Here is a 22,280-nt window from a genome sequence, read left to right on the forward strand (position 1 = left end):
AGACAGACAGGAAAAGGGGGTAATTTTGACTTTTGACCCCCGGGTTTCCGTTGCTAGGAGCAGTGAGAACCCCCCCCACCCACACCGCACACACTCCCCCAAACTCCCCGCTTCCCGCCGTAACAATGGTTAAAATGGAGGGCCGTCCGTCTTCCCCGAGCGCCTTCGATCTCAGCCGCGATTGGCTGCCGGGGCGTGACCGACACCGGCCGCGGCCAATCGCCGAGTCCCTCGAGCTCCAGTAGGCGGACCGTTAAGATTGGTTGATCTGACCCCTCCCCTTCCCCCCCTCACACACCCCCGCGGGCACGAGTCAATCTAAAGTGCTGGCGTGGCGGCGGTTGATTGACAGCTCTCGGCACCAATCACTCGGCACGGCTAGTTTGACTGCCAGGAGGCGGGACGTCTAGGCTTGGAACGCGGCTCCAGCTGTGACGTTTCTTAAAGTGGTACACACAGGGCTCTGCTCTTTCTCCCCTGATAAGAGGTCCACATTCTGGACAAAAAAAAATAATAATAGTTTGGTCACTCAATCCACGACTGTTTGTGGGTCACTGCTGTGCGCAGTTGGCTGCCGCATTACACCCACAAAGTATATCCCTGTGAAGCGCTTTGAGACGTCTCGAAGACGTGATGTAAATGATCATCATCATCCATCTGGACATAAGAGTCTATCCAGTTATTGAGTTAACTCTTAAAGTTTATACATTTGCACCAAAGGCCATGTTTTGCAACCTGTCTGACATTGAGGTGATGGCCCAAAAAATTATCACCTGGTTATCGGAGATAAAGGAGCTCCCCCCGGCTTTGTTGTCCAGACTGAAATGTTTCAACAACAATAAGGCAACATATGAAATTCAGATTTATTATATTGGGAAAATTCAATCCAGTTTATTTGAACTTCTAGCCAGAGAAAAATACAGCAACAGTTCAACAGTTAAATTTATGATTTTATTTAAAAATCCCCTGATATATAGAAAAAAAAGTTAAACGAAATATAATCAAGAGCTAAAAACACAGCGACAGGTATGCCTGGTTACATAGAATCCAGTCGCCAGATCTCATATTTACAATCAAAGCTGCCTCGCTTTAAATGACCTGCCATCAATGAAATGGGCACCTTTACATTTCAACAGCTAAACATCTCTTAACTATTAATAATAATGATATAATAATAATGCTAGAAACACAAAGTACATGTTACAGACGTGCCAGAACATTGAATTTTATGAAAACATAATTACACAGCAATTGTTTTAGGAGACAAACGTGATGTTGGGGGGGGGGGGGGGGGGGAGTTGTAAAGAAAGAGAGTAATAGGTTAAAAAGTAGGACCCTGGTCACTCATTCAAAAACACTCTTCATAAAGTCTGTCCAAACTAAAACACTGAACAGTTGCAAAAAAATCAAACCTACTTGACTGTGATATACACATATTAAAGTTACAAATTATTTCTTTGCAAAATAAAACTTTATTTATTTATTTATTTTAGTAGTTACTGCCCATCTCCCACTTCGCCGACTTTTCAAGTAATTGTCAAATATACCATTCAGAAAGTTTCATTTGAAATTTAATTTGGGATTCATTTGTCTGTTTCTTTTGGGGCCATTGATAAGACAGGTACAGTTTGTACAAGTTCTTTGCTCATAATCCTCTTTTATGCAAAACAAAATGCTAAGTAAGCTTGAGTCTTTATCACAAGAAGTTTGAAACTTAAGAAATCTGCAGGGTGGAGTTTCTGTAGGTTCTGAGCTCGAATGTGACAAGGCATGTTGCCAGCCCTGACATTGGATTTAAAAACCTACTGTAAACCACACTGACTGGAGTGTAGCCCGCATTGCAATGCACAAAACCAGGGTTCTTGGCGGGAACTGTGAGAGCGATTAAATACGGTTTAAAAACTACCCCAAACATCCCTCCTCCATCCTTCTGGGTATGACAAGATATACAGTAAATTCCAGTGTACCTGTCGGACCTTCTGTCATATCTTCAAAACCTAAATGCAATGTGCAATTTGCAGGAACCCTGACAACCAAAGGATTGGGTGCAACAAATACACTGTTTTTCAAAGTACTGTATATATTTAACTCCACATCCATTTGGTAAAATATTCCGATCCACCCTCCAACATTTATTTCTACAAAAGTTTACTCCATTAAATATTTATTAAGCGAACGCACATTTTTTCAATCCTGCAAACAAGGGACCCTCTCCTAGTTCTCTTTGACATCACCTTTCTAAGGTGGGGTTCACATGATACCAGCAGTCTGTCGAGAATTAATCCTACAAACACGTGTTTCGCAGATCAAGAGACTGGAAATTACAAGTCGAGAGGAGAGAAGCACCCAGACCCTAGACGGTTCCACTTAAAGTGCGACTTTAAGATCACATCCTCCATTGGGATAAATTCCAGGATCTGTCTATTATGTTCCAATAAAAGGGAATGAGGACAATAATAATAATCCTTGCATTTGATATAGTGCCTTATCATGTTGACGAGACACCTCAAAGCGCTTTACAGAATTTACTGTAACAGCATGGAGCGAGTGAACATTTTTTTTGAGGGGGCGGGGGGGTGGGGGAGAAGCGGGGATTGTTGGCCACGACATGGGGAGAAACTCCCTTCGCTTTTCAACAAATAGTGCCATGGAATCTTTTAACGTCCACCTGAACAAGCGGAAAGAATATCTCATCCGAAGGACAGCACTTCCGACAATGCAACATGCAACACACCCAAAGCATTGCATTGGAGTGTCAGCCGAGACCATGTGATTCCAAATCCCAACGTGGGGCTTGAACCCGCAACCTTCTGACTCAGAGGCGAGAGTGCTACCACTAAGTTAGGCTGACACTAACGTAGGATTTGTTATTTTAAAAAANGACAAAAAGTTGAAAAACCACATCAACAGCAGAACTGCGGGTAACATATTTATATTAAAAAAAAGTCAATGACTATACAAGGTTATTCATGTTCATGGCACGGATTTCCTAATGTGTCCCTAGAGGACAAATTTGTAAAAATACAGTATTACAATAGTACCTCAATCGTCAATAAAAGAAACTGGGTTTACAGGAATACACCCAGACCTGTGGTTGGAGCTCTTCAGTAGTGTGGAGGTATGGGAGGTGAGGAGTTAAGAGAGAATACACAATTATGGACAGTGGGGTTATACAGGTTCCCTCCACGAGCAAGGAAGACCTCATAAATATGATATTTACAGACCAAGGCCGCCCCTATATATTCACAAACAAACCTGTAAAGTGCTCTGTCCAGCTGGTTTGCATAATACCATCAGCAAGCTTTCGGGAGAGCTGTTATTATGATGACAATCCAGAAATATCTACAGCTTGCTGACACGGAGGATGATTTTTGTTTATAGCATGTACATTATTTAATTTTTTAAAAAAAAATTAGGCACTCGGCTTTGCACCAAAGTACCCGGTTATCCTGTAATAGTACAAAATGGGTCAAAGCTAGGATTTGTCTCGTGAGATGAGGTTTCAATGGCTGGTGAGTGCTGTAGAAACACAGTATTGTACAGCACACCATTGTGTGTTTGGATTGCAACACACAGGTGTAGCTGTACACACCGGTATCACTTGAATGAGCCCCATCCCCTCTCCCCGCCCCCACCCGCGCGCACGCGCACACACACACGCACGCACGCCATCTCTCCTACTTTCCTGAAGTTACTGACTGGAACTGGGCACTGTTCCACAGAAACCAGTCACCGTCAACCCAATGCTCAGGCTCGTATGGGAACACGCAAGTTAACCAGTCAAACAAGATGCCCGAAAGCAGTTTTGACTCTGTGCCTCCGATATAAAGACTGGAAGAGTCGAGGTTAACTTATTTTTTAAAAAAAACTTGATTTAAAAGCTACGCTCACATTGTTAATACAACCAGCAAATTAATATTCTCACTCCCGAGGATTTCTTTTGAGGTTCATAAATTAAAAGTCATTGATCATACAATTAACCTTTACAGGCAAATTGCAGGGTACTCCAGTTTGATACGTTTTATATATGTGTATATGCATGTATGACACCTTAGTCACACAATGTCTATGATATCTTATATTCATGGGAACATTGTTTTATACATTATTACAAAGCAGAAGGCTGAAGGTGCTGGGGGCAGGGGAAAAAGATTAGCGGCATTATTTTATGGAATAAAATATACAAACACTATTTTTTTTTAAAAAAACGAGCTGTACAAAATGTTTTTGTTAGGATAATACAACCTAATAACTTATACAAGCACTGCCAGTTAATGTGAGTTTACAAGAGAGATCACCCAATCTTCTCTGAGAGACTAAAATGTTTTACGTTAAGAAAAAAAAACAAAGAAGGTTGCATCACTTGAAGATGCAAAAAAAAAAGGTTCCAACACTTGAACGTCTTTCAAAGAGCACCTCACGTCTGAATAGCTCTCAAGAGACTCGGGCCATTTTTCAGGAGCAAGGGTTTAGCCTAAGAACAATCTTGGTTTTAATTTATACTGAAAACCATCAGAAGAAACGAATCTGGTGCCTTGAATAAGCAGTCGCACCAGCCACATGGGTTGAACCAATTGGTATCTGGTCTCTGTTTAAAAAGACCCCATCTCCCCCTGCCCCCCCCACCATCCCGGAACACAGCACTTTATTAAAACGCAGATTCGTTATGTCTCTAGATAACAAACTATTTAAAAAAAATACATTTCTATGTTTAAGCACAATTGCTCGTTCCCCCACCCTATCTGGCTTGAACTAATTTCCCCGCTCTCCCAAACTCTGTGCTCCCTCGTTCAAAGGTTCCTGTCCTCATCTCATTACCTAAGCAGCTAGTCTCGTCTGCTTCTCCTCAACGTTTCTTGACTTAATTTCTCCCCTCCTGTACGTTCTGACTCCACTCTCTGGGCGGGGTCCCTCGGGTATCCTACGGCACCAGCACCCTGCTCAAGTGGCAATTATTCACGTGAGCCTTGGGGAGACGTTTCACTGTGAAGGGGAAGAAACAAACCAGCCCAGTGTCCCCGCTCCTTACTGCCACCTAGTAATCTAACTGCAAAGTGCAAGGCAGGCAGGCGGTGGAAACTGCTGCTGCTGTTTTCTTCCTCCCGCTCCTCCCACCACCATCTTTTTGGCAAATGGTCTACAAACCTTTGGATCTTCCTACGTTTGGGGACTGCTATCGGCGGGGGTGGGGGGGGGAAGAGAGGGGGGGAAGCTGACACTCACGCAAGGGAAAAGCTTGAGAGGTGGTTGGGGTGGTGGGGGGGGAGGAACCCTTTTGTTGATGGTATAATTCAGGTGAACTAAAAGCTGTTACCTACAATTCTGCCAAACCCCCTCCCTCCCTCCCTCCCTACCCAGTATTTCTGCTAAGTGGGCCACAGCATTGACAGTCCCAGTAATTCCAGAAGGGATTTTTTCACAGCGCAGATGGTTTCGCTGACACGTGAGAAACCTTGCAAATGGACAAGCTGTGTCTCTTGGAGAGGAGTGAGCTTTAGCAGTTAAAAGCAAAGCAGACAACGGGACAGATGAGATCAAGGGCATAACAGCCAGAGATGTTACAGCCTGAAAACAGGGGAGAGCGTTATTGTTGTGCCAATTATGATCCAAGTGAAATAATCCTGAGCACTGGAAGCACCTTCAGTTACGTATGCATCCAGCCCTCGACTAAAACAAACCCGATGCTAGAATGGATCAGCTGGGTCACCAAACTCCTTGCATGGTGGGCGGAGGGACTGAAGGCAGAGAACAACAACGGTGGTTTTCTTTATATACGAAACAGGCTGAAGTAGGTAGCATCCGGATGTCATCTTGATTATACGTTCTTGTCGGCCAGCAGCTTGTTTGTCTCTCAAAGGTGACCAGTGCCGCCAAGCTAATAAGAGCGTTTCAATGCAAGATCGCTTACTCATATGCTGTTGTGACTTGTTTTCCAGGTGCTTGAAAGGACGATGAGCAAATATTTGGGATGGGAGACGAAAGATGGGGGGGGGCTTGGGGGTGCGGGGGATAGAGGGGCTGTTTTGATTTAACTGCTCAATACTAAATAGCAGGCCAGCTGAGGAGATTCAAAACAGTACGTTCTAGATGGCTTTTGTTGTTGTTGGGGCGGGAAGGAAATATTCTCACGTAACACAGAGATGACAATTCCAACCACATCACTCCTTTGCATCAAAGCCTTCGACAACCACACAGAACTGGCGCCTTTGGATGGACTCCCAGAGGAAAGTAGATTAAAAATAGTGGAGGATACCACAGTGCTTCGGGAGGTCAGAGGTTTGTCTGTGGTTTGCCCGGCAACAACTGGGACGAAGGCTAAAATCCCCGCTTGACCGTGCCGTTGGTTTCGGCTGCATTTGTGCTCAGAGAAGGCTGGCCAGGCTTGTGGTGGGTCCGTTCTGAGCTTGAAACTGCACAGGAAGAGGGCCGTCTGTCCACTGGAACCCAAAAGTCATTGAACAGTGAACTGTTAACCGCACACATTCCACCAACATGTTACCAAACTATTCACCCGTCTACTGCCAAAGAGTCCCAACCATTTATATGCAATACAAGTGGATATCAAACAACGGTCAGGAAAGAAATCTCCCCTTTGGGACTGAATGGATGGCTCTTTCAGAGAGCAGTCATGGACATGATGGGCCAAATGGACTCAATCTAGTCTCTAAAATTCCATGACTGTTATTCCTCGCCTTGATCTCTGTGAGTATCAGCTTCTGTACTAGATTTAATCTCTGGTCAGCAATGATTTCATGTAAGAAATAGGACCAAACAAGATAGACTTTTACTCTACTGGGTTCCAAATCCAGTGATAAAGCTCATTTAACATATTAAATCTATTCTCTTCTAACCATATATTTCCTCTACATAAAACTCTTAATATCAAAGGTTTTAAAACTCCTTTCCCAACCTTTTTGGTTATTGAGCCAACTTATTACAATCAGTATTTCCCCCTCAAGCAGGTACAACTTAGTGCCCTCAAAATCTTATACTTCTTCAGACCAAAGGCTGGCACTTACATTGATCAGGTTGTGCTCAGGTAGACTGCAGGCTTCGATGTGGTCATTGAGGAGTTGTTGTGAGAAATTCTGGTGCATCTGGGCTGCTTCGTGGGCCTCGATTGTGTTCCCACACGCTTTGTTGAGATCTATGAGAAGTGGAAACGGTGTCAATCTATACATAGGGATGATATTTCACCACGATAGGCAAATTGGTAAATTTTATATAACTGGCCTCAGTGACTCTGGGGTACGGAGCAGAAAATATAAGCTCCTCACCACTCTTGTTACCCCTGCTATGGTTTCCCCAATCACCTATCTAGCCTCTCGTGTGAAGAATGACCATTTGAGCAAGGTAAAAACGACTGATCAGGAGAGGAGGCGCAGGGAAAAAACCCACCCATTTAACAGGTGCACCACCGATCTCTTCTGCCCCAACTGCAGCCAGTACTTACCTCGTAGCAAAGCTGAAGACCACAGTTGGACTGACATGTCAGGGATCTTGCTGGCAAGCTGCATGGCCGGTACCACCATGTTATTACTTTCCTGTGCGACAGAAGACAAAAAAAAAGTTTCCAAAACCTTCATCGCTTATTAGTGTGGGTTTCGCTTCTGCACAGGAGATTTAACATTGTTAACTCCAACTCTCACCCGCTCTACCTTTCCACCCTCTCTGTGTTCGGTACAGTTTGTGTCATGGGTTTCATGTCCATTGTGAACCTGGTTAATTTCACTTAAAAATCATGACTTGAGCTCACACTTACACTAGACTAACACTCTGCTTCAGTACTGAGAGTGCGCCGAATGGTCAAAGGTACTCTGTCAGGCGAGACGCTGAACCGAAATCTTAACTAGGTTTTCAGGTGAATGTAAAAGGCGACACTATTCGAAAAGAGAAGGGAATTTCTCCAGGCTTTTTTCTATGCAGGAGAGATGCAAACTTACTCTGTGGTTTCCTAAAGCATAAAATATGTGACCCAGTAACACCAAAGAACATGCTGTTAACCGATTCAAATCTTCTGCATTAGACATTTTCAGAGTCTCCCGTAGAAATCGCCTGGAAATAAAAGACACATGGAATCAGTACATCAGGATGTGCACTGTACGTAGAAATAATTTCCATTATTTTCACATATACATCAGTCCGCTTAACATTTGTCCTGTACGCATATGGGAGGTCAAAGTTTTGATGAGTTAGCTGATCTTAGCCAGTGTTGGGCGTCACTATTGGCCTCGGAGTCCTGGGGAAGTGAAGTGAAAAATCATCCATGGTTCCCACTCCTGAAGGTTACCCACTAACATCTCCCTGCTGGATGTTGTGTGGGGACGTTAGGTGAGGGCAGTTTCAAGCAGTTAGGGACTCCCCTTCTCTCCCACCCCAGGTAACAATAATAATAATCCTTGCATTTAATATAGCACTTTATCACATCTTCAAGACGTCTCAAAGCACTTCACAGAATATACTGCAAAGTGAACTGACTATATATTTTGTGGGCAAAACGCGGCAGCCAATTGCGCACAGCAGTGTCCCACAAACAGTCATGGATTGATTGACCAAATTATTATTTTTTTTTGGAAGGGATTATTACCTCCCTGGAAAAGAGATCCTCCAATCAACTAACAAATGGATTCCTACTTACTGCTAGGTAAACTGAGGCGTGTGGAGTAAGGAAACTTTCCTAACATTAAAGCAGTCGAGTAAACTGCCAACACTTGCTGTAAGGGCCTCACACACAGATAATCACCACTTGGGCAAGGTATAAGAGGGCGCCTAGTGCAAATGGAATCATAACCCTGTAGGAGTGGGGGAATAAATCAGCTTAAAAACATCTTCAAGAGCAATGTGGAGAATATTTGTAATAGAGAGAAAAAAAAGCATATTATGGAAGTGCTAAACAGCCTCTCCATTCAAAAGCTAACACAAGTGAAGCAAAATAGCTGGACTGTTTCTGTGGAGAAAGAAAACTAATACTCACTTTGCCTCATTGTATCTTCCCTGAAAGAAGGAGAGGAGACCCCGGATATAGAACGCAGCTGCTCGGAGACAGTGAGAACTGGAACAGAAGCAGAACAGTACGGTGCTTCAGTTGCTAACACAACCCCAGTGTATTAAGGCAGGGCAGGAAACGAGGATTCTCAAATCATTTGCCACCTTCTTCTCAAAGCCATTTACAATCAAACACGCCAGATGTTAACACAATCTTTGTCTAAGAAACCATCCCACCTTCCAAGGGAGCTCTGTAACGTGATGAATGGATTTACACCACCACAACCACGGTGGTTGTGGAGCTCTGCTAGACCACAAGAGGTCTGCTGGCAATGTGCTACCACAGGTGCCAATGAGCTCTCCCTTACTTACAGCCACTACATTTGCTCAAAGCCCAAATACAACAACAACTTGTACTTACATAGCGCCCTCCACCCAGGGTAGGGTGGCTCAGAGCAAATACGTATCGAACGGATTCAGAGGCACCTGAAACAGTGTGCAGGATCTAAACTGACAACTGAGAGCTCTTTCACTGAACATCTTTAAAATTCCACTTCAACTGTGTGCACCTTCATTTGCCAACAACAACAACTTGCATTTATATAGAGTCCCTTGTGCAGGATAGCGTCCCAGAGCGTTTGATACTGAGCCAGCAACAATACAGAGAGGCTCAGTGAAACCACCTGGAGCAGTTTTCTCCACAGTGAAGTGACTGTTTAAAAGCAGTCGGATTTTAATTGACAGAAAAAGATTGAAAAACCAAAAACACGTCAAAGTTAATCGTTGATCATTAAAGTTCGCAAAGGGGTGCATGCAGCGAGATTTTCTCGAACAACTGCAAGCCGGTATCCTTTGTACACTGTGTAAGAATACATTGCTATAGGTAGATTGAGATCTTCCCCTACCTGACTGGGAAGTTGTGATCTGGGTTTATTCTTTCCAGTAGACTGTAGAGCTGTAGACAAAATAGAAAAAATATTTATCTTTCTGATGACAAATCAAAAGGCAGATTGTATTTTTGAGGGAATAAGCACTGAATGTCTGCACAACACCTCCCTGAGGAGCATATGAAATCAGAGAGCAAGGGAGTGTGCGTGCACAATTTCTCCTCCTATGACTTTGTGGTACAGCTCACTGGGCTTTCGGTTAGTGCAGTAACTCTAACATTGGACGAGAGCGAGAGAGAGAGACAGACAGACCAACAACAACTTCTATTTATATGGTGCCCTTCACGTGGGGTAGCGTCCCAGAGACAGACAGAGACAGCAAGTGGTAGCAAGGCTCAAGCCTGGCTGAAAGGGTTTACCTCCTGATGTCGATTGCCTTCCCTGATGTACACACTCGCCAGGTTTGTAACTATGAAGGCCCACAGCTCTTGGTGAGTCGTCAGCTACAACAAGGACACACAAAGCAGCTCCGTTATTCACTCTCAGTCACCATTTGGTCACTCAATCCACCACTGTTTGTGAGACACTGCTGTGCGCAATTGGCTGCCTTGTTTTGCCCACAAAATATATAGTCAACTCACTTTACAGTATATTCTGTGAAGCGTTTTGAGATGTCTCAATGACGTGATAAGGTGCTATGTCAAATGCAAGGATTATTATTTACTATAATATCATCGCCCATTAATATCGAACATCAATATCAGAACTTTATACATGCAAAACAGGAACATAACTGTTCAGGTATAATTAAATTTCTTTCTCTGAAGCAAAGTAATGTCAATTGCATTAACTACCCAGAAAAACAAGTGTTCTCCCAGATAGCTTAAACATACTGCAATCTTTCATATCATACGATCAGGCTGCAGCCCTGTAATTAGCTCTTAATAAACAACCCCACCTCGAAACAGTCACGCAGGTTAAGACATGATACGGGTTGACACTTTAAAAATGTAAATGATGAAAATTAGAAAATTTGGATGCAGGTAAGTGAATCTATCTCCGGCTTTCAGACCCAGATTGCGGCAAAATCTTAGACCTTCCCTGTCTCACCCAAAAGTCTCTGTGACCAGCTGAATTGGGAATTGCGCCCCAGTCTGGCTTACCCGAAGAGCAGTTGTGAACTGTGCTTCTGCGTTGTCCATACAGTTTACGGAAATACAATATAATCCCTGAAAGCAGACAGAAAATTAGCCAACAACACGCACTGTCAGATGACTCTTTGCTGACTCAAACACATTTAATCTCCTAAGAATAGTCACCGCACTTTACCGCAAAAATCCATCCCGTGAAGCAATTTGAGTCGTTTTGACGACAGGTTAAGCTGCTATATTAAATGCAATAGGGCGGGAAAAAAAGCGCTTCTGAAATTTAGTCCAAAGCAATTTTCATCAACGGCTGAGATGAGTCAACGACAGCTCGCATGTATTATTATTATTATTATTATTATTATATAGCACTCCTCACGCAGGATGGTGTCCCAGAGGGCTTTAAAAGCCAGCCCGGCGCAGGACAGGGAATGAATCTTTACTTCTCTTTTAAACATTTCAATTGATTCGGTCTCTTGTCTTCTGGGCGAGTGCATTTCAGTTAACAATTAAACTTTTGACAGGAGGGCAACGGGCTCTACTTTACAATCAATTGCACCACCTATCGGTGAGTGAATGCAACTGCTTCTAGCTGACGATTCTCCCCTCTGTGCAAACAAAAATACTTCCTGGTGCATCATCATAAACCTGGCCTTCGCAATGCAACCCTTGTCCTAATCCCTCAGGATATCTGACAGCATATTTCTGGCCTTATGATAAAGCATCCAGCAGACAATTAGAAAGGATCCCCTCTCCCCCGGATGTTCCTATGATGTTACCAGACTCACTAAAGAAGATTGCGGTGGATCTGTAGCAACTCTTAGGTTTCTGGTACAAAGAAGATAGTGATTGAACAGATAGGCAAATCAGCCCAAATATGTCATAACAACTTTCAACACTCGAATACTCACCAGTAACGTATGAAGCTGGGCAGCGTGGTTTGAAAATAACCTGGGAGACTGCTGGCACAGTTGGCAGGCCTGAGAAATCTGATAAGGCAAAGAAAATACGCACAAGTGAGTAGGAGAAACCACACTACTGGCTGATTGTGAACTTCTTCTTAAAGAGAGTCAGACAAGAATCCATTAAGGAGTAATTCTGAAGGTAGGGAATAACAGTTGGAGAGAACAGAGGAGCAACCAAGCAGGAGGAAAAGAGCACACACTCACAACACTCAAAGACATGAGTACAAAATACTCTCATCAGTTTGCCCAGTAAGGAGAAAGGAAGGATTTAGAAAGTGGACAAACAACAACTTGCACTGATATAGCACCCTTCACGAGGGTAGGGGGTCCCAGAGCCCATGTATGTAGATTCAACTGTATTTCTCTCCCTCCCACAGATATAGACTGCCAAATCTCCTATATGCATGATAAACAGCCACTTGGGGGAAATATGCTGCTCTTGGCTAAGATCAAGTAAGGTACAGAATGGGAATCAAACCTGCAAGCTCCCTGCATGTAAAACTTCCTCAATACAGAAAATGGTTGCCACGCTATTTTTTGTGCTAACAATGTAATAATAAAATTGATAGTATAAGGCTGACCGTCTCTCCCGCCCCCGACCCCTGGTACAAACCTCTTGCAGAGCTGTAGCTTTGTGGCCTGTCACTAGCCGGCACATGATGATGTGCTCCAACAACATGACTTGAAAGGAGGAGAGGATTGGGCTGCAGTCGAGCACTGTACAGAGAGCAGAAACAGTCATGGTTATCAATACGACAACAACAACTTACATTTGTATAGCGCCTTTAAGGCTGATACTTGCTCAGATATTCCAACACTCATCGGTTTGACAACAAACAACAACAACTTGCATGCACAAAAAATGATCATAAAACACCCATAGAATGGAGCATACACCAGGTTGTAATACAACAACATTTATAGTCCCTTCACGCAAGGTAACATCCCAGAGCACTTAAAGTAGCAGTCACACACCATAAAGCCAAGAAGCAGACCTACGCAAGTTACATACATAACATAGGAGCAATCAGGCCTTCCCACCTCCTTACATGCAGACTCTATGAAACTTACACAACTGATTGCAAGAGTAACAAATGAATCTTGAAATTAAGTCACTTACTTTTCAGTTTTTCTAATTGCATGAGTGCTTTATCTGTGTACTTCTGGGCCTTCTCAAGATACCCGGCCTGCATAGAGTGCATTACTGTCACCTGCAATTGAAACCATCAACTTGTACATCAGTATAATAATAATAATAATCCATGCATTTGATACATTGCCTATCTCGCTGTTGAAACGTTTCAAAGCGCTTCACAGAATATACTGTAAAGAGAATTGACTGTATATTTTGTGGGCGAAATGAGAACAGGTTAATTTCTGGTAAGCTGTCAATGTACATGACTTTAAGAAAGATGGAGTATAGCCGGAGTATACACACCACAAGTAAATCACTTGCGAGGGACTTGAAAGGAATAGGTAACACTGCGCTCACTCACCAGATACACCAGCACACACATGTGCTCTTTGGGCAGCCAGTGAAAGAGGTCGGCAGGGTTGGTGGGTAGGATCTCATCGTCGTGTAGAGTGGAGATGGTTTGGATGCACTGCTGCAACTGTTTCAAGCAGGGCTTCACGCTTTTTACCTTGAACAAGAATCACCCAAACGGTTAGCTGCCCGCAGTTTTCCTTCTCTTTTAAATGGCTCCGGTGAAAAGAACATTAGGCGTTTTTCTTTTCCATTTACCTGTCCAGCATCTAGGTAGTGTGTGACTTGTAGCACCAGGAAGAAGACCCGTAGAGACTCCTTCTGGATGGGGTTCCCCTGCCAGTTTTCTACTATCTGTCCGCACAGGGTTAAGAGAGGGTGAACTTCCTGCAACTTCCGTTCCATTAGCAGTAACTGGGCAGCAAAGAGGAGATGCAACATGCAGGTTAAAATCAGACACAGCTCTAAAACACTAACATTTAAAAGGGATGTGGATAAATACTTGAAATGCAGGGGTCAGAATTGCCAGTTTTCCTAAATGCTTTCTGTCCTGCGGAGATTGTGCATTTTACGCTTCTTTGCCAGCAAATCACCTCTTACTCAACAGCAAAAAAAGAAAATTGACTGTGAGAATCCCTAGGGAGCAGCCTAACGGGGAGGGAAATTCAGACCAAGATCTGTTATTAAAGAGAGACTTAAAAAGGGCATTTTAAATTACAATTTCTGTACTCTGTTTAATGGAATGCATTTAGGAATATTGTAGTGCTGACCCTGTCATTTTAAAGGATGGGGAAAGGGCAGGGGAAAGGGAATGGAATTCAGTGAGTAAGTTGCAACAACCCCAGTTATGATGGTCTGAGTGACTGTACACACAATGTATGAACAATCCCAAGAGCCCAAACTGTATAATGTTTTAGAAGGTAAACAGTTTGGCCAGGTTACAAGAACAACAACTTGCATTTAAATAGCGCCCCTCACGCAGGGTAGCATCCCACACCGCAGGTTAACTGAGGAAAGGGAGAGAACAGTTTGTGGAGGAAGAGAATGTAGGAATAATGTGGATGAATGTTTGAAAAGGATGATACTCAAGTAAAAAGAGGGGGGGAGGGGGGGGGAAATATGTGTGTGTGTGTATATATGTATATAAAAATAAAAAACTTACCATCCCTTTACTTAAGAGGAAGAGTGCTCTGCAAAGACAAAAGAAAACAACTTTATGTGGAAAGTTATGTGGAAAGTTGAAAAGCAGATTGTTTAAGCCTTCCTAAGAAAGTTACACTCAGAACTGAAACAAACAGATACCAAAGGCATCATTGGGAAACAACCCAATCAGGGAGGTGGACTTTAGGCTCCAAGTATTTAACATTACCTGGTATACTCTGATCCCACAACTCGTGCGTACTCAGCTCCAACACCAAGGAGGTCACACGCTGAAACCAAATCCTTTTCTAAAGTATGTAGTTGCTGATGAGAGAAAAATAATGATTTTCTTAAAATTTGTATTACATCCACACAAAACAATTGACATGAAAACAAGAGGTATGGCAAAAAGGCAGGAGAGTGGGAATACACGGAGAGCTCTTTCACACAGACACGATGGGCTGAGTGACCTTCAGGATTCATAACACTAATGAAGTTCCCTCTCAGTCATTGAAAATTGCTCGTTTCCCCTTCCTCCCTCTATCTTGTCATGGTAGCTAACAGGAGGATGGCATTTGGGGAACAGCGAGGTAATTGCAGTGCATTTTAAAGGAGCGGAAAGGCATTCGAGACCAGGTAAACCATGGGGCTTGGTGGGTGGAAGGCAGTGATAGGGAGAGCGGAGGCCAGAGAGAGCTGAGGATTTCATTGCTTCTTATGCTCTGTGTAACTTGGTGAAATGTCTTAAGAGCGATGGGATTTTTTTTTTAAGATCTGATTCAGGCCAGGCTTCGGTTTTATGTGTGTTGACAACAACCCTCCGATACCTCTTCAATATGGCCACTCATCACAATGGCAGGACAGTGGGTGTAAAATTAACGAAGCCAGTAGACGTGGGAACTAACTGGACATTGCATTTCACTCTATCGCTGAGAAACTCCTATTTAAGAAATAAAGAGGGGATACATACTGCAAGCTGAAAGAGCAATCGACAGTGCCAGTACGGTGTTTGTTGTGAAATCTGTATTGCTTTCCGTAAAAGAGGCTTTGCTGAATCGACCAGGTTCTGAAAGACACAAAGCACTGTTATGACCAGCCAAAATGCGGATTCACGAAATACTGTATAAAACTGCAGATGGACCATCAACTGGACATCCTACTAAGTAGTGAACTGAATAGGTAAAACTAGGATACAGTGCTGCAGCTTCAGTCAAACAGCGTTTACTAGTATTATACTATAGTTAAAAGATTTTCCCGACACTGCACTGCATTTAAATCCAGTCCATGCATGTCTTTCTTGTTAAATACGTTTCACCTTTAAGAAGAATTAACTGTATTAGTGAAATACAGTTACAAATTCACAACAGTCAGGCAACAAACTAGACTTATCACCTTTTTACATTCGAATTCTTCTGCACTGATGATGACAAATTGCAATTTTCAACTTGTGCAAAGAAATTTTATTTACAATCCCTGCCCTAAAAAGCATGCTATCATCCAATTTCCAGTGAGAGGAAAGAGCTTAAAGGAACCCTTTTTTTTGTGGCTGATTTCATGTCAGTGAGTGCTTTGACGGTTGAAAACGATTTGCAGGTCTATAATGCATTCAATGTCATGCTTTTCTGCTAAGTGAACAGAAAGCAAAAGCTGACTTCTAAACACACCCACTGGACCCTGAACTGTCAGTTCAACCATTTTAACTTGAATTGCCCGCTGCGTTGTGCCCAGATTGTGTAAGTGCCAATTCTGTCACAGCAGGCACTGTGCTACATAAAGTCCCATCAATCCTCTAATACACCCAATTACAGTAAAGTAAGGTATGTAGCGTAGAAGTGGACAGCGCAATAGTACCACAGTTAAAACAATTCTTCCCTCTCCCCCACCCCCAGGAAAAGTGTGCCTCACATGAGCGAAACAATAGACAGATCAGATAAACTGGACACAAGAAAGGTGTAGATAATTGACAAAAGAATCATTTTCTGAAAGGTTGAACATATGTATGCCAAGACTGGCAATATAATCACGCATGCAGTTCCTCTCACTCAAACCAAAGCCTACATGGCAATCTCAAACCCCCCACCCCGCTTACCTGTTGACAATATAACTCTGAGAGAAGACTGGCTGCTTCAAATTTGACATCTTCAAACTGTGGAATCTATTGCACAAGGTTAAGGAGAATTCTTGGAAAGTCTTCGGTAAGCCCTTCATCCTGTCAGTCCGGCTCAGTAGCACACTCACCTCTGGGCCATAATCCATTCTAACACTCTAGCACAGAACTGACAGGGCTGGTGGGGGGATGGGGTGCGCAGGATATGGACTTTTGCATGCGACTTTAAACTGATATCCCTCTTTCATCCCTGGAATTACAGTACTAGGTCATTGCACTCAATAATAGGAGCATGATTATAAAATCTTTCAGCTCTACATGGCCTCTGCAGTTTAATATTATGGATTTAAAGCCCAGAGACAAAACAGATTGAAATTTGAAATTAGGCAGAAAATATTGGAAACGTTCAATTGCATCAACCACCTCAGAGGTAATTTTCAGGTAGCAATTTCGAAAATAATAATAATATAATAACAATAATCCTTGCATTTGATATAGTGCTTTTCATGACTTCTAGATGTCTCAAAGTGCTTTACAGAATATGCTGTAAAGTGAATTAACCGTATATTTGTGGGCGAAATGCGGCAGCCAATTGCGCACAGCAGTGTCCCACAAACAGTTGTGGATCAAAAATGACCAATTTATTATTGTTTTGGAGGGATTATTATTAGGCGCATGGAGTAAGGAAACTTGCCCAAGGTTTCACCCTTAATTAACAAAGCGTTCTACCTCAAAATTAAGCTGCTGAGTTTTTTCAGGGCTTTGTTTTGTTATGTATTGAAAGTCGGTTTCCAGGTACTTAACAGAAAAAAAGGATACTTGTTGGGATATCATCCACTGAAAGAGAAAGGGAAAATAATTAGTCATGTTGGTTATACTTTGAGAGTCAAGTCATTGGTGATTCAGGATTTCTGTTCAATTCATCACCTAACATACAACAGAACTGAACACCACAATTCACCCTCTCTAAAATATTCTCATCTCCAGTATGCTTCTAACAGGCTAATGCTTCAAGTTTATCCATTCAGCAATGATGTTTCATGGTTATTTAATTCTCCCAAAGAGTACACTGCGAGAGAGTAAATGTACATCAGCTACTTTCCAAAGACCAATTCACAATGATGTTACAGGCTTGCTCCTTCAACACTAGGCCTCTATCTTAATTATAAAAAAAAGCAATTAATTTCAGATTAATCAGCATTTAACATCTACTAACGCACGCGTTTTGCTTTGCAATTTCTTAGTCTTACTCCTAACAATATACTCTAGCGCCACATCAAACTTCAATTAAATGATGAGTAGAATAAGTGTTGATTTTTATTTGCAGTGGATGATTTCATATTTATCAGTTTTTAAGAAACTGCATGATGCACAAACATGTACAATTCAATGGATTCAACAACCACCAATTACAACTTGCACCAACTGAAAATTCAGTGTCATACCATCTCCACCCCATCTATAATAATAAACTGTTTGATAATAATATAATTATTATCAAACAGTTTAACAGTATGCAACATGACAAAATGATAAATAAACCTCTGACTAAATGGGATACACAACAAAACCAATAAACAGAAAGTAAAATAGCATTAGTTAGTGATTTGACATTCAAGTTCACAATGACAGACTTTTGAAAGTGAAACTGAATCATTTCAGAAGAAAGTCTCCAACAAGAACTTGATGCAAAAAACGCATACCTCAAACCAATGCCTCAACAGACAAATACCAATGTGATGAGGAAGGTGCTACAAATAGCTTTGACGGCCCAACCTGCAAGTAGAGGTAACACCAGCCTGGGTTCCCACTTCTAATAACTATCTATTGAGTCATGCTCAAAGTGCATAGGTGTAAACTGAGGGCAGCAACAGTTATGCCGCCACTCTCCCCAAACAGTTAAACAGCCCGCCAACACTCGCTGTCAAGCTCACAGAGGAAGAAGGCACTTAGTACAAAGTCTGTCGGCACCCATTGAACTTTACTTTAGAGTGAGTCACTGTTTTCAAAAGAGGAGAAAATGAAGGAGGAAGGCAAAAACCCCCTATAAATTCCACAACAGATAATCTTTAAATGATAGTAATTGCAATTCAAAACACACAACAAATCGTACAACACTCGACAATATACCCTGCAGTTGAAGTCCACACTAGGATACATAAAATCCCAATAACCAATGCTACGAAAAAGGATGCACCTTCAGACCTTAAGAGTTTAACATCCCAGTCACTTCAACTGTTCAGATTCAGACAGTGGCTGATAGAAAAACACTTTCAAAATACAGAACCATAATTGTTGCAACATCAACTTCTAATACAACATTCCACTAATTAGGCATTATTTTAAAATAAGTCACCTCAACTGGACAAGATTTCTTAGTCAAGTTAAGATATTTCTGGGCAAACCTTGATTTCCCATTGCAATAATATTAAGCACCAGTTGATGCTTAAAAGATGAAAGAAAACAAGTTGCCGATGAACAAATCTTAAAGATTGAAGACATTATATATCCTTGTATCGTATTTCCTATGCCTCACCTTAGACCCACTACATTATCACTTGTTTACTTCCTGGTTATTGCTTGCACACTAACTATTTCACCAGTCAAACGTCCTACCATCTTTCTGTGTTTACTTTTCCAACCATTTCCTTCATCTATATTTCTGATTGCACAAGCCAGCAAATTTAATCTTCCAGGGGCCTACAAGACAATCATGACGAAGTCCTTTCTGACTGAGATATTCCAGTTAACAATTAACTACCTTACTCTTACCTTCACCAATTTGGGAGAGAGGAGGAAATAGAACTTTTAGATCCAAGCAAAACCCCTCACTGTCTTCTTCTGGTATAAACACTAGAATAAACCACCTTGATATGACAAAGTTTTAACAAAATTGCTAGCATTTTATTTTTTNAACTCCTGTGCAAAATTGCCAGGTTGCCCTCAGTATACAACTGTTCCCAGTAATATGCTCCTGGGGTTCTCCTCCATTGTTTTGATCCCATTACAGTGTGTGTGCGTATATATTTGTGTGGGGGTAGGTTTTGCACATTTGTGTGTATGTGTTTAGGGATTGTATGTGTGTGGGGAGAAGTTGTGTGTGTATGTGTGTGGGGAGAGGTTGTGTGTGTATGTGTGTGGGGAGAGGTTATGTGTGTGGGGAGAGGTTGTGTGTGTATGTGTGGGGGGAGGTTATGTGTGTGGGGGGAGGTTGTGTGTGTATGTGTGTGGGGGGAGGTTATGTGTGTGGGGAGAGGTTGTGTGTGTATGTGTGGGGGGAGGTTATGTGTGTATGTGTGTGGGGGGGAGGTTGTGTGTGTGTGTATGTGTGTGGGAAGGTTTTGTGTGTATGTGTATGGGGGGAGGTTATGTGTGGGGGGGGGAGGTTGTGTGTGTGTGTGTGTGGGGGGAGGTTATGTGTGTATGTGTGTGGGGGGGGGAGGTTGTGTGTGTGTGTGTGTGTGTGTATGTGGGGGGGGGGAGGTTGTGTGTGGGGGGAGGTTATGTGTGTATGTGTGGGTGGGGGGGAGGTTGTGTGTGTGTGTGTGTGTATGTGTGTGGGGAGAGGTTGTGTGTGTATGTGTGGGGGGAGGTTATGTGTGTATGTGTGTGGGGGGGAGGTTGTGTGTGTGTGTATGTGGGGGGGAGGTTGTGTGTGTGTGGGGGGGGAGGTTGTGTGTGTGTGGGGGTGTGTGTGTGTGTGTGTGGGTGGGGGAGGTTGTGTGTGTGTGTGTATGTGTGTGTGTGTGTGTGGGGGGAGGTTGTGTGTGTGTGGGGGGGGGGGTGATGTTTACACCCAGCTTTCCTCCATCCTGTCACCCTGAGGCCTAAGCCTCGCTCATCCCTGCCAGCGGCTTCCTCAGGCCCCAAGACTGGGCCTGGGCCTGGGCCTGCCCTCAGCGCCTGCCGTGCCTCACCGCCTTCTCCAGATGGGAGCGGGCCTGCTCGGTGTTCTTGGTGTGGTGATAGAGGACGCTGCCGAGCTGCAGGTGGGTCCGGGCCTCGATACGCTGCGCCGGTTTGAACTGGAAGACGGCCTGCAGGCAGTGCACGCACAGCTTGATCTTAGGCGGGCTGGAGGTGCGGAAGCTCTCGGCAAAGCCCAGCAGCGCCAGGTACCAGGCGTCCGTGTACTGTTGCTGTTGTTGCTGCTGCTGTTGCTGCTGCTGAGGGACGCTAGCGCCAACCGCCGCCATCTTCCCCACCTCGGCGCCAAACATCGCGAGAACTCGGCGAGACGTGGGGGGGCGGGGGGGGCGGGGCGGTCAGGCGAGAGCGAGGCACTGACGTCACTGGGGCAGCGGGCTCGTGACGTCGCCGAGGGGGAGGGAGGGAGGGGGGTCCGCCGCGTGACGTCACCCAGGGCAGACCCGCGTGACGTCACCGAGGGCAGACCGCGTGACGTCACCGAGGGCAACGATTGGCTGACGTCACTGGGCTCCCCCTCATCCCCTTCCACCTGCACGTGGGCAACTGTTAATAAAAGAATAATAATCCCTGCATTTGATTATTGCGCCTTCGAGACGTCTCAAAAGCGTTTCACGGGATATACCGTCAAGCGAATTGACTGCTATAGGCTGTGGGAGAGACGCGGGAGTCGATCTGCACACAGCGGTGTCCCGCGAGGCCGACGCGATGTTTCATCCCTGAGGTTTATCGACTTTCCTCCTTCAAGGCCGGTCTCAAAACCTTTCTCTTTGACCGTACCTTCAGCTCCCCTCTCGACTCTCTTCCCCCTCCTCGCTCCCTCCCTTCCCTCCCCTCACCCTGACCATTTCCCCCTTCCTCGCTCCCTCCCTTCCCTCCCCTCACCCTGACCATTTCCCCCTCCTCGCTCCCTCCTTTCCCTCCCCTCACCCTGACCATTTCCCCCTTCCTCGCTCCCTCCCTTCCCTCCCCTCACCCTGACCATTTCCCCCCTCCTCGCTCCCTCCTTTCCCTCCCCTCACCCTGACCATTTCCCCCCCAATGCTCGGGTCATGACCCAACTGTGCAGCGCCTTGGGACGTCCTCCTGACGTGAAAGGCGCTTTATAAATGGAATCTTGTTGTTGTTGTTGTTGATTTATTCTTAAGTGTCAGCCTGGCTCGGTCAGTTGTATATTTAGAGTTAGATTTGGAGGGAGGATTGCAAGAACATTAATCACAGTAAATCCTTGCACTTGATGTGGTGCCTTATCACGTTGGTGCTGCGCGCAATCGGCTGCCGCAAAAATTGTTTCATCCACAAAACACACAGTCCGTTCACTTGACAGTACATCCGGAGACGTGATCAGAGGCGTTACCTCAAACGCAAAGATCATTACTATCAGTATTATTATTATTATTATTATTATTATTGTCATGGAGAACGTAGAGAGCACATGGGAACGAAATGCAGGACCGACAATACATAACTGCAGCAGAAGAAGAGGCTACAACTCTGAACTCAAAACGAACGCTGCCTTTGAGCAGCAAAACCGAGCAGTGGGTGTCAGGAGGTCCGGGTCAGCTGATCACTGGAGCGGGTGATTGACAGGCGAGGAGGGGGGAGGGGCCGGATGTATTGAAGCGGCGCCTGGCGACC

General features: G+C 43.9%; 1 protein-coding gene across 1 annotated transcript; it reads right to left on the reverse strand.

The window, feature by feature from the left end:
- Window positions 1–6,001: 6,001 nt before the first annotated feature.
- mau2 (MAU2 sister chromatid cohesion factor) lies at window positions 6,002–20,927 on the reverse strand. The gene is made up of 19 exons (XM_007898822.2): window positions 20,633–20,927; window positions 17,535–17,552; window positions 16,698–16,763; window positions 15,579–15,674; window positions 14,838–14,932; window positions 14,631–14,658; window positions 13,727–13,882; window positions 13,479–13,625; window positions 13,103–13,193; window positions 12,596–12,699; window positions 11,929–12,006; window positions 11,036–11,101; window positions 10,292–10,375; window positions 9,891–9,940; window positions 8,975–9,052; window positions 7,944–8,055; window positions 7,454–7,544; window positions 7,020–7,147; window positions 6,002–6,437 (listed from the first exon to the last, which is right to left on the reverse strand). The coding sequence occupies exons 1-19, from the start codon at window positions 20,909–20,911 to the stop codon at window positions 6,363–6,365; spliced, it is 1,842 nt and encodes a 613-aa protein (XP_007897013.1). The 5' UTR covers window positions 20,912–20,927; the 3' UTR covers window positions 6,002–6,362.
- Window positions 20,928–22,280: the final 1,353 nt, after the last annotated feature.

This window comes from Callorhinchus milii, unplaced genomic scaffold, assembly GCF_018977255.1.
Source record: "Callorhinchus milii isolate IMCB2004 unplaced genomic scaffold, IMCB_Cmil_1.0 Scaffold21, whole genome shotgun sequence".
Taxonomy (NCBI): domain Eukaryota; kingdom Metazoa; phylum Chordata; class Chondrichthyes; order Chimaeriformes; family Callorhinchidae; genus Callorhinchus; species Callorhinchus milii.